At 35.1% G+C, this 12,844-nt stretch overlaps 1 protein-coding gene across 9 annotated transcripts in view; it reads right to left on the bottom strand.

Annotated features, from left to right (window-relative positions):
* The window catches only part of LOC134680072 (potassium voltage-gated channel subfamily KQT member 4), a 70,839-nt gene that overhangs the window by 29,089 nt on the left and 28,906 nt on the right, over nt 1-12,844 (bottom strand). For 8 of the 9 annotated variants that reach the window (XM_063539088.1, XM_063539085.1, XM_063539084.1 and 5 more), the window contains 4 exons: nt 1,706-1,834; nt 1,281-1,391; nt 1,008-1,195; nt 783-934 (listed from right to left, as the gene is read on the bottom strand). In XM_063539088.1, coding sequence (XP_063395158.1) covers nt 783-934; nt 1,008-1,195; nt 1,281-1,391; nt 1,706-1,834 — 580 coding nt within the window. The remainder of the gene's footprint in view (nt 1-782; nt 935-1,007; nt 1,196-1,280; nt 1,392-1,705; nt 1,835-12,844) is intronic. The other variant, XM_063539086.1, reaches the window with a different exon arrangement.

The following is a 12,844-nucleotide window of genomic DNA, read 5'->3' as shown; positions in this document are numbered from 1 at the left end:
ATCCTCCATACCATCGCAACTACATAATGCAATCATCAGGGTTGAGTGTCCGGTGGTGGGTGATATCGGTAAAGTGCGGACTAAATATTTGGTCAGTGTCTGTGGAGATGTCTCAAGTTGAGGTGCAGTTTTCTGATTGCTTTGAAAAAATCAATTCAAACACGACACTCAAATTACACAGCCAAGTTACAGCCTTAACTTGCTTCCAGTTTATGAAGTGTTATCGATATTTTATTAGCCAATATTCATGTTTATAAACTACGACCCACGTACGTAATATTTTTCACCAATTTTAATGGTTTATTTCTAAATTACAAGCCTAATAATAAACCTATTCAATAAATTTAGCGCCTCGCAAACATTTGGATTCATCCCAGGAAATTATTTATATAGAACGGAATGTTTTAAAGTGAGAGGATTGGTTAATTCAATGATTTTAAAGGCATCAAGTTGTAGTTGTATATACTACGAATGTAGATACGATTATTTTGCAACGTAGGTGATAAATTATAGATTAGTTTGTAGCACCGCGGTACATTTAAAGATGAAGGAACGAATCAATCAAAAACAAAAACAAATTTTGAAAAGTGAAATTTGGACATACAAGCTAAATTATTGTTAAAATTTGAGTGCTGCTTTAAAGAGTTGTTTAAAGATGTCAACAACGGAGTTAAAATGTTTTTGTTTAGTATCTGTATTTAGAAGTAATGCAGCTTCCTGATAGGAGCGTGTGATAATAATCATATACTATAAAAGTAAGCATAACAGCTGTGTGAGCTCACCGAGATTTTCTGCACTGGCGTTGACGTCATACCGGTGCGCCGGCTTGGAGTGCGGCGCGGGGGAGTGCAGCGAGGTGCTCTTGTGTCGGCGGATCGTCGGCAGCCGCGACACGAATGACGCGTTGTTCTTAAACGATGCGCTCATCACCCTGCTGTCAACCAAAACCAAATCATCACCTCTAGCAGTTAGAAAACACCACTCAAAAAATGTGGAGGAATCTTTACCTCGTCTGCGGACTGGGAAGAGGAATTTGATGTATCTTCCAGGTAGCCACGCTCATCGAGTGCTCATCAGCTGCATAGCAGCGCCAAAGCGCTTGGATGAGCGTCGCTGCCGGTTGCCGCCTCCTGATCATATGCTTTTGCCTCTGTTGCTGTTGTACTTTTAAAGCGAATCCTGAACCCAAGATACCCTGATGAAAATGAAAATGTTCGTTAGTATTGATTTCAGAAATACCTACGGCAAGCAATGAGTTGATTTGAGTAAATGAATCTCACAGCAGGGAGCGCGAAGAAAGATATCCCGAGTAGCGCGCAGAATGAAGCAATGAACTTTCCTTGCCAGGTCTGGGGCACCATGTCGCCGTACCCCACAGTGCACAGTGTGATCTAGTAACAAAACATACTACGTAAACATTCATGAACCTTCGTCGCATAGAGGAGGCTTTTAACGATAATGACGTATGCTAAGGTATCAGCCTATATTGTAGCTGTTGTTACAAGGGGTTTGACAAGGACGATCGATAATCACAAGTACCTTGTCATAACAAATTACGCCAGACAAAGCGGATTTACCAAAAGTTTTTAATTTACTTTGGAAACAATTGGAAACGGGATTGACAGTCTATTAATATACTTTATTGAAACATCTTGTCTAGAAATTTGTATAAGTGAAAACAAAATATTGATGGTATTTTACTTACAACTCCCCACCACAAAGCTTCGGCGAAATTTTTAAATTTTGTATGCTCGACGTCTTTCTCTGCTAAGTAAACCAAAAATGATGCAAAAATAAGGCCCAGGAATCCTATGTACAAAGTGGTGATCAGTTCCTGAAAAGAAAATTAAGTAGATTAGATTAAATTTTATGTCGAAGTTGGTGCAGAGTTAGCTTACACGAACTCTAGTTACTGAAATCTGCATTGATCGAACCAACAAAATGTACATACAAATGCGCGCGAGATGATCAGACATGAATAACAGTTTTATGGTTAGAATAGACCACCTGTGTCTTTAAAGTATGGGTTTGGTGTTACTTAAGGACTTCTTAGCCGAGCACTGACTAGTTTAATGAAGGACTCAAAGTATTAAAGCATCTGCCGTCTATATATTAGTATCACTTACTACAACAAATATTGTTAGAATATCTGTTGAGTAATTGTGGGAATAAGACAATGGCGTCGTCGTGTCATCGTCAGCCTGATACATTATGCCCCCGTCCGTCACACAATAGCCCTTCCGGCACGTAACGAAATGTTCGTTTGTGGCGGTCGAGTCGAGACAAACTTTTGTCTCTATTTTGTGCTACATTTATGTCGAAGCACGTTTCAATTATTTTTGCGAAATCTGTTGTTATCATAGTTTCCGATATTTCAACACGATACATAGGCCCTGATAATGGTAAAATACAAGAGAAAAAGATAGTAGGTAATTAATAAAGTTGTATGTATTTTTCCAACGTAATTATTATTAATTTAAGTACAAGCTCTAACTGAAAGCTAGCGCTGTAAATAATAACAAAAAATAGGTGAGGAACCCAATAGATACCTAATAAAGGAAATATTTTAAACCGTGAGGAATTTGAGGAACTGTGACTTCAATTTATAATACAATAAGAACTGATGTAAAAAAATAAAACAAATCCCGAGTAGGAAATCATTCCCGACCAAATCTATTAAATAATAGGAAGGAACTTGTGTATACACTTGCACTTGCGGAAACTGCTACAGTCAGCAGCCATCAATAAGCGACGCGCCAAAAGTATATGACTCCCAGGAATACTCTTTCCAAATAGATAGATCGGGTGGAACAAAACCAAGAACATTTATGCAAACAGGGAATTATTTAGGCTACGTACTTTATTTTTTACTTAAGATCTATTTAAGATCTGTTATTATTTTTTTTATTTAGATTTTTTTTTAAGTTTTTTTTTTTTTTATTTAATTTATTAGTATTTATTTTTTTATTTTTTTCTATTTAAGTTTTAAATTACGCGATTAAGTCCCGTTGTACAATTTAATAATGTGTAAAAATCGTGAAAGTTTAAATCAGTGTTTCACGTTAATATTTCTAACCGTTTGTGAGATACAGTTTGTTAAACATTAGTGCAAAAATCTGCATGTTTTAACCCTAGCAAGTACGTATAGATCCGAGCATCAAATGTAAAGTTAATGACACGTGTCAATTTAAAATGTAAATTTATAACTTTGTAGTGGTAGGGTTGGCACTGATATAAAAAATATTTGATTTTAATGATTTTGTTTGACTTTTTAATCCGCTTTATAATTATAATAACTCGATTGTAAGTAGATCACTTAAACAATATCCTTTCAGCTCAGTCTCTAGAAATGTTCCAAAAGTATACTTCACAGTTTAATTGTTGTCCATGTAGAGACATGTCTCTTTTTGTTAAGTTATTAGAGAATGATAGAAACGTAATCTGGATACGTTACTTTTAATGTTGACTGTATATAGGGACTATGTAAAGAAAAACCCATACGAATTACGAACTTTTAATCCTAACGTACGTTGTCGCTTGGCATACAATTTGAGCTGAATGAATTATACGTTTCTAAGGGAATTTTGCAATGCTAGGTTGCGTTACGTACGATCAGCAATTAAAATATGTGTATAATTTTGAACCTTATTCCATTGCGATAAAATTTAAAAGTGTGAGTATAAATATACGGAATGTGTCATCCATATAATAAGCACATGAGAAAGAAAAAAAAACAGGTCGAAATAATTATTTTTGTTTTAAAAAAGTGCTACAAAAATTATTAATTTTACATGACTAGGAAAAATATTATATGTAGATCATGATGCTCTGATTTTATCGTGTAGGTACAGTCTTTATACAAAAACAAAGCATACCTATTTTTTTACAATCTTTTATTTACTTTCACCTGACCGTTGTCTGTCTGTAATCAAATCTTAAATTTGATCCACTTCCCGGTTTCCGATTGAACTGAAATTTTGCATACATACGTAAGTTGGGTGACAATGCAATAAAGATAAAGATAAAGATAAAAAATAGTTTATTCAAGTAGGCATATTACAATGCGCTTATGAACGTCAAATAAACCTTTACCGGCTCCAACCGTACACCTCTGCCCCGAGAAGATTTAAATCCCCCCTCAATTGGAGGAGGGTATCCCAATATGGGACCGGCAACAAACTCGGCGGGACACATCTTTTCAAAACATTATTACATCTTATAATTAACATGCATTACGAGTAATTAATACAATTTAAATTACTATAGAATTCATGCAATTATACTCAGTGAGTACATAACTTTATAGAATTTGATATAAAAAATAAACATATATGCACATGAAATCACAAATACGTAGCTCTTTCAGAAAACAAATCAAATCTTACAAAAGGAAAAGAAAATAAAATCAATAAAAGAAATGAGAATACATATTATATGAATCTAACTGATTGTTATGAGATGCTTTCATACAATTTGATGTGCTTTCTTACCTGAGCTGAGTCACCTTTAACTCTACACATAATACAATGTTTTTAATTGCTACTTGTCGTTATTACAGTTTCTGGTTTGGACCATGCATGTTTGTCTGTCAAGTAGTCCTCGACTCTGTAATAAGCCTTCAACATCAATGACTTTTTTAAGTAATTCTTAAGAGCTGGAAAGGGTAATCTTAAAACATCCTCAGGTAACTTGTTATAAAAATGAATGCATTGCCCAACGAATGACTTCTGTACTTTACGAACACGAAACTTTCTGATAGCAAGCTTATTTTTATTTCTAGTATTATAGTTATGGACATCAGAATTCTTAGTGAAGGAGTCTAGATTCTTAACAACATAAATAATACTATCATATATGTATTGGGAAGCTACAGTTAAAATATTAATTTCTTTAAAAAGTTCTCTTAATGATTCACGCACCCTTAAATTATATATAGAACGAATGGCTCTCTTTTGTAAGACAAATATAGTCTGTATGTCAGCTGCTTTGCCCCAAACCAGAATACCATATGACATTACACTATGAAAATAACTATAATAAACAAGGCGAGCTGTCTCAACATTAGTCAATTGTCTAATTCTCCTCACAGCGTAAGCGGCCGAACTTAATTTGTTTGCTAGTGTTCTTATATGAGGACTCCATTGTAGATTTTTGTCCAATGTTAAACCAAGAAACAGTGCTTTATCTACCATCTCTAAGCATTCATTATTCAAAAGTATCTTAGTATCGACTGGTTTAACATTCGGCAAAGAAAATCGAATGCATTTAGTTTTCTTAGCATTAAGAAGCAAATTGTTCATAGTAAACCAGTTTAGTACATTAACGAGTGTGCTGTTAATTACACTGTAATCGGTAGATTTACGATCAACCTTAAAAAGTAATGATGTGTCATCAGCAAAAAGAACAATTTCACAAAGATTTTCTACTACACATGGCAAATCATTTATATAAACCAAAAACAGGAATGGACCCAAAATAGAACCTTGTGGCACTCCTAATTGGACTACAGTACCGCTAGACCGGGTTTTGTTTACAACAACTGTTTGTGTTCTGTTGCTAAGGTAAGAAGACATAAAGTTTAGGGCATTTACTGACAGACCATAGTGTTCTAATTTCAAAATGAGCGTTCCATGATCCACACAATCAAATGCTTTAGAAAGATCACAAAATATGCCAATTGCATCACAAGAATTTTCCCAAATATCATAAATATGTTTAATAAGTACCGAAGCAGCATCGGTCGTGGAACGGCCCTTTGTGAAACCAAACTGATTGCTTGTGAGTAAAGTATGTCTGTTGAAGTGACCCAGTAGATCATTTAACATTAACTTTTCAAAAACTTTACTTAGTACAGGAAGTATTGATATTGGACGGTAATTAGCCATATCACTCGAATCACCCGATTTAAAAAGAGGTATGACTTTGCTATATTTCATACGATCTGGAAAGACTCCTTGTGAAATTGAAATATTATAAATTACGGCTAAGTAAGGCGCTATTACGTCCAAGACATGACTAATGACTCTAACGGATGTTCCCCATAAGTCTTCCGTTTTCTTTAAATTGAGTGACTTGAATGTTTTAACAATAATTGCTGAATCTACTAGACTAAACTCAAAGTTAATATTACATTTCTTAACATTAGCACAAAGTAAGGAATGAGCTCGAGACGAAGATGAATGTAGACATTTCGTGGTATTAATAGCTATTTTAGAAAAATAATCTTCGAATGCCGAGGCAACATCGTTGTTTGACATGGTCTGTTGTTTATCCGAGACAATGTTGACTTGACAATCGCGTGATTTACATTTACCAGCTTCCTTATTTATAATATTCCATGTTGTCTTCACTTTGTTGTCCGACACTTTCAGTTTAGAACTTGTATAGTTTGCTTTGGCTGTTAAACACACTCTCTTGAAGATTTTTGAGTAGTTCCTCACATAGTCCAGGAAATCTGTATTTTTGTTCAGCTCTCTCTCACTATAAAGTTCATAAAGCCTTTTTCTACTTTTATAAATGCCTGCAGTAGCCCATTCACTAAACTTTGTTCTAGTTTTTGACCCACTAATAGTTTTCATACTGAAATTTTGATTAAAATGATAAAGAATTACGTTAAAAACATCTTCATACAAATTATTACAGTTGTAATGTGAAAATGGTAACCTACAAAGACTTTTTTGAATTTCATTTTTGAATAATTCCAAGCGACTACTAGTAATGGGTCTATATGTTATTGTTTGTGGAGTATCACGAATATCGCTTAAGAAAACAGCCCTTTGACCGCTATGATCAGAATAAAAACAGTTAAATATTTGCTTATCTATACATTCACAATTACAAAATATATTATCCAGACATGTTGCACTAGTTACCCCTACCCGAGTAGGTTCAAGAAACAAGTTAAATAAATTGAATGATTTAAACAAACACAGCATTTTAACAGTGTTACTAGAGGACTCGAGCAAGTTAACATTAAAATCTCCACAGACTATAACATGTTTTTGGCCCTTACATACTAATTTCAGCACACTTTCCATTGTAGTTTCAAATGTGCTGAAGTCAGCTGATGGTGGTCTGTAAACACATACAATAATATATTTTTCTAATTCTACACAGGAAATTTCGATAATTCTTTCTATGGAATAATTTACAATATCTTTACGCTCTTTAGATTTCATGCAATTTTTAACAATTATCAGGGAACCACCATGAACAGCAGACTGTCTAGCAAAAAAACTGACTAATTTAAAGTTAACAAAATCAAATAAAAACTGCAATATTATGGTGTCATCGAGCTGATCTGACGATGGAGACCGGCAGTGGCCATAGGAACTCTGTGATAACTGATAAAACAACGAAACCTAATTGTGTTTTTAGAATTGTCTCTATGAGTATTAGTTGCCTGTTGAAAGAAAAGTACAGTCGGCGATAAAACTTGTACCAAAAATGATTTTTTTGCGAAAAACTTATTGTACACTTGCTTTTATTGTTGACTGTACTTCCTGTCCTCTGCACGTTTGTCGACTCCTCCTCTAGACCTTTCTAATGAGCCAAACTCTATGTGATTGCGTTTTTACGACGAAGAATTCCTTTGGCAACCTTCCGACTGCCTTATCAGATCAACTATGTTAGCATTGTCATCAAAATTGCGGAACTATTCACCGGGAAGTGGATCAAAAAGAAAACTATTCACTATAACACCGGGAAATGGATCAAAAAGTTAAACGATTTAATCAAATGTATATTCATTTGATTAAATCTTTTAACTTTTTGATAATAGAAACAAATTATATGTATTGGTGACTGTTATAGTTCCAGTATAGGTATAGTAATTGGCCACTCCTTACAAATCAGAAAGAAACAAGCTAATTGAAACCTTATTATTAAGAGTGGTCATATAGATATCCAATTGATTTGAGAGAACATCTACGCTTCCTGTTTGCGTCATAAACGTTTAGTTTATTTATTCGTCTGTTGTGGCGATTACCTAGTCGTTTCCCCGGCGGGGCTCGCTGCGGCGCAGTTGTTGTCTTTTGTCATTCCAACGATTTGTGTGCCGACCGCAATTCAGAATCACTACCATTCGTGTTACGTCCATACTTCCTAAACTTATTTAAAATTGGGTAGGGAATAAGTATATTAAGTACCTATTCTGCTATATATAACAGAAAAAACTTAGGTGTTGCGATTTTACGCTAATCAAGTGGTGCTATAAATCGCCACGGGCGACTTTCCTAAAAGCAGGAAATTGAAATAGAGTAAATATTTTGGACATTTTTATTCATTTACCATTAATTTCGTAGGAAGCTACTTATCGAATTTGATGCGAAATTCCGGGATTCATCTTTCGCGCTTTTACTTATCTTCACTGCGTACATTTTTTAATTGTAACGTTTGTTGATTAGATGTACTTATAGTAGGTATATTTCTGCAAAAGCATAACTAATAGACAGCAATTAAAACATGGATCAGTCAACAATTCTTCAATACTAAGCTTAGTATCTTCTCACTTTAAAAAAAAATATTTTTAACTGAAAATTTGGTTGTTCAGGTAGAGTTGCTGAAATATTGTATTTATTAGATAAACAATTTTTATACAGAAACATGAATCCATATTACTTACTTATACAATCCTGTTAGCGTAAAATAAGAAGCACTTTGATATTGAGTTTAAATCACATTTAACTATGTTAATATAATGAAAATATTTCTTTAGTTACTCACAGGGTCAATCTACTTACATAATAAATAATACGTATAATGTAAGGTAATAGGTACTGCCGAAGTTGACATTATGCAATAAAACCAAATATAAAAACTTAGACAGTAAAGCGTAATGCGTTTTCGCGCATTCATCAACCATCAAACCTATTTTAACGTAGGTGTAAAGCTTAGAGGGGATTAATGTCGCAAAAGTTATTACCTCTAAACCACTGCATCCACGTCATTATCACATGACATAAATCATCTCATGCAAATTAAACCCCGGCGCGAGAACTTGCAAGCAATATTCGATGCTCGTGCTAACTACAGAGTACAAGTACTTACAATGAATTCAGTCGGTCGACCAAATTCTGCAACGTAACGAAAATCGCATGCATGTTCTTGGTGGCCTTATAAACCGCAAGCTACCGACCGCATGCAGGATTGAGTGGTGGCGCTGTAATTATCGCTACCGATGAAACAAAATACCTAGCCCGGTTTCCAGCTATTGTGTGATGTGGATGTGCCTAAAAATTGCGTTGAATGACTAAAATGTTCTGAACATGTTCCTTTAATACATTGACAAACTTTAGGTACCATAAAACGGACTGGACATGGTAGAATATATGGTAAAACTTTTGACAATTCTGCAGGCCTGCCGGTTGTGATGTAGAACTTGTTTTCGATAAAACCCCCTTCCCTTGTTAACGTTATGCGGTTTCTTAATCGAAGGCGAAGAAAACGGCGGAGGGACCCAAACTCCTTTTACGCCCCTTCTATATTTGCGAATTTACTCGCTCCTTCAGTAAACGAAGCGTTCTTATTTATTCATATAAGTATGTACTCGTTATGTATGTGTGAATAATGTATATAACTACAAATAATACGAGATTGAGAATCCTGTGATTAATGTGTAGGTAATAACTGTAGAAATAAGTTTTCTACGGAGGAAGGTAAACTGCACGTATTGTCTAAACAACAGCAGATTTAAGTATCAATTACTTCAAATGGTGTATTCCCATTTGTTCCCGCCCCACGTGACCTTGGAAACACCTAACCCTATCTGTACCCGGTGGGGACAAATGAAAATACACCCTTCAAACGTTACGCGTCCCGAACCCGTACCCGGTTTCTAAAATAACGGCAAGCTTTTTAAGAGTCAGATTAAGTCCAAATATTTTTAGTCAAGGTGCAGTAGCTGAGCTTAATCGTGAGCGAGTTGGCTAGAAACAATAGTATTTGATGTGAACTATTGATAAATGCATTTAAATTACGGTAGTTTTGAACAGTTCGATTAGTATGAGTACTTACATTAACTAGAACGATGAAACAGGAATAAGAGAGTTCCGTGTACAGAAAGGTAGGTACCAATGTAAAATTATTTCTTGGGTACAATATTGTTGGTAGATGAGTAAATAGTTAAAAAAAAATACAACATACCTACCATCCTGTCCTTGGGCGTTTGGAGAGCATTACTACTTACAATACAATAATTAATCATTATTTTTTTGTACGCAATATTTTGCTCGATGAAAAATTGAAAATATCATAGTAATAGAATATGTTCAACAATGTAGCCTACGATATGAGCTGCGGAGTACAAGTCTATAAACAGATTGTTAGATACGTTAGTTAAACTGTTTCGGAGTGTCCATACAAAAGAGCGAGAAATACGGCAGACTGGCCGCTTTATTCTCTGCAATGTGATCATGCAACTTTAACATGAACCAATTGTGTAGACATCGGGTCCGCCTTATGTTCGGCCCCTGCCCCGTCGCGGAGGAAATTGCGCCCAGTCCCGCAACGCTTACTCAGCATGGTTATGCAAGAAAACGATCAGGCTCGCTAATGGGACTTGCTAACGTTGGATCGAAAAAAAGTGTCATTCTTGTAAATATATTTTTATAAATTACACAGTAATTAAATACATGCCGTGGATTTCAAAAATCCTGAGAGTTTTAGAAGATATTAGGAACAAGTAGGAACCCTCATCTACCTCTAGTTTCGCCATGTCCGTCTGATTCTCCGTCCGTCCACGGCCTACCTCAGTGAAAGTTATTAATTGAAAGGTCAATTGGCATAGGTAGATACGTATATGTACATATATCAATTACGCTAACTAATCTTTTTTTGCGGATTTCGCATCAATTCTCCAGTGTGGGGTGTCGTTGGTTAGATCTTTCAAAAGAAAATAACGATCTTGATAAATTATTTTCTGATAAACTGTATATTTTCAGAAATAATCCGAAGGTCTAAAAAAGTGTTCCTCAACCTTAAACTTTTGAACCATGATTCCAAAACACATGAAAAAAAAATCACGACAGTAAAGCTTAATAAAGACAAACTGCCGTATTCGAACTTCAAGATATTCACAAGAGACGACACGTACTAGATCCATTCTAGATACGTTATAGTTTAAATATCAACTAGTTCTCTTTTGCAGCGCAATTCGGGCAACCAATGTCAATTTTACGCTAGATAGAGTAAGATATCTATTAGATGTGAATTGGATTTCTAAGTCATATCCTGTGTAAATCGTTCAAGAGTATCTCCAGAATCGCGTAAATGTCAAATTTGACAGATTAGATCTTAAACATATCGTTATCGTATCTTGGTGATGTCTAAAAGATATCTAATAGTTGTCTATTTCAAAATCCGAATCGGGCCCAAAAAACGGAACATATTAATCGGTTATGTAAAAAGACATAGGGGACTACTAGTGATTGAGAAAATAAACTTACATATTAATTAAATCACAACAAAACAGAACATCTCATAATATAAATATTATGTACAAATACTCGGAACTGTGGAACTGTGAGCCGAATACATATTCAATTCGGCGCTCTCTCGGTAAACGTGTCATAAAAATGAGCCGCAAGGGACCTTTCATTCTGTGTCACTTAATTCTTTCCCTTCTTGTTTCTTGTGAAAAAACTTTGTAAATCTGCAGTCCATAAAGTCCTCGCAAGCGCCGTTTTCAACGTCAAGGCTCGTTTAGCCGCTCTGCAATGTACTCATTCGGCAGCGTCGAATTGCGAGAAACACTTCTCCCAACTAACTGAATTGTAGATATGTAGGTATTTAGCTTGTGCTTTTATACTACGTATTCAGGTTGCGCGTAGCGCAGCGCTCGTCGCATCAGACTCATACTAAACCACTTCCATCTAAACGGTTATTAGCTAATGTATTTGGTATTCTATGCACCATCAAGTGGAGAACTAAGACTAGACTTTACGTTACGCAAATGCTTTCGTCAAATCTAGTTTGTTAAGACTCGTTATTGTTCGTGTTTTAGTATTAAAAAATGAGTACCTATAAAAAGGAACCTAGTCGCTATAACGTGTCATTAGATTGCTAGTTTTTAATTATAACACACTGGAGGCACATCACTCAATGAAAGATATAATATTGGCCCGTATAGGCGAATAATTAAACGATGTTTAGCATAGGACGTAAGAAATACCTATATTGAGATATTTTTTTCTTAGAAATACAATGAATAATTCGGCCCGCAATGTAAAGCAACTTAAGCAACACACAAGTTACGAGATATGAGCTTTTTTTAAAGTAACTGTCAACGCTTGTTGGTAGTTGCTATAAAAAGCTCGTATCTCGTATTGTCTGCAGTACATTGCTGCTCGGTAAATTTTCAAAAATTAATTACTGGGTCCTAATTAAGTGTACTTAACTTTAAAAAGCTTGTTAATTAATGATGATGATGATGATGAATGATTACACGGATTTTTATATCTGGTTTAATTTTTTGCCCGTATTAGATTTACCTACATATATAGGTATGTACTATTTCAATTTATAGAAATACCTACTCGTAGTAAATACCTACCTACTACCTTCCCCGTGGATAGTTTGACCTGTTTTAGTAAGTCTACACTACACGAACTCTCGTCTGAACCTACCTATAAATTACACCTGCGTTTCGTTGTCAGAAACAGAAATAACGAGCAAACCCATTGGAATTAATCCACATAGCTCCGTTAATGAAGCCCTTAAAGTAATCAGGGTTACCAATCAATGTTGAAGGTTAGCATGGTTACTATAGAAGGGCGGTTACAATCTCGCAGAGTGTAAACGTTCACGCTTAGGGTACTTGGAGCGTACAAACTTTTCTAAATGACCC

The sequence above is a fragment of the Cydia fagiglandana genome, chromosome 3 (genome assembly GCF_963556715.1).
Source record: "Cydia fagiglandana chromosome 3, ilCydFagi1.1, whole genome shotgun sequence".
Taxonomy (NCBI): Eukaryota; Metazoa; Arthropoda; class Insecta; order Lepidoptera; family Tortricidae; genus Cydia; species Cydia fagiglandana.
This window is presented reverse-complemented; position numbering and strand designations above follow the sequence as displayed.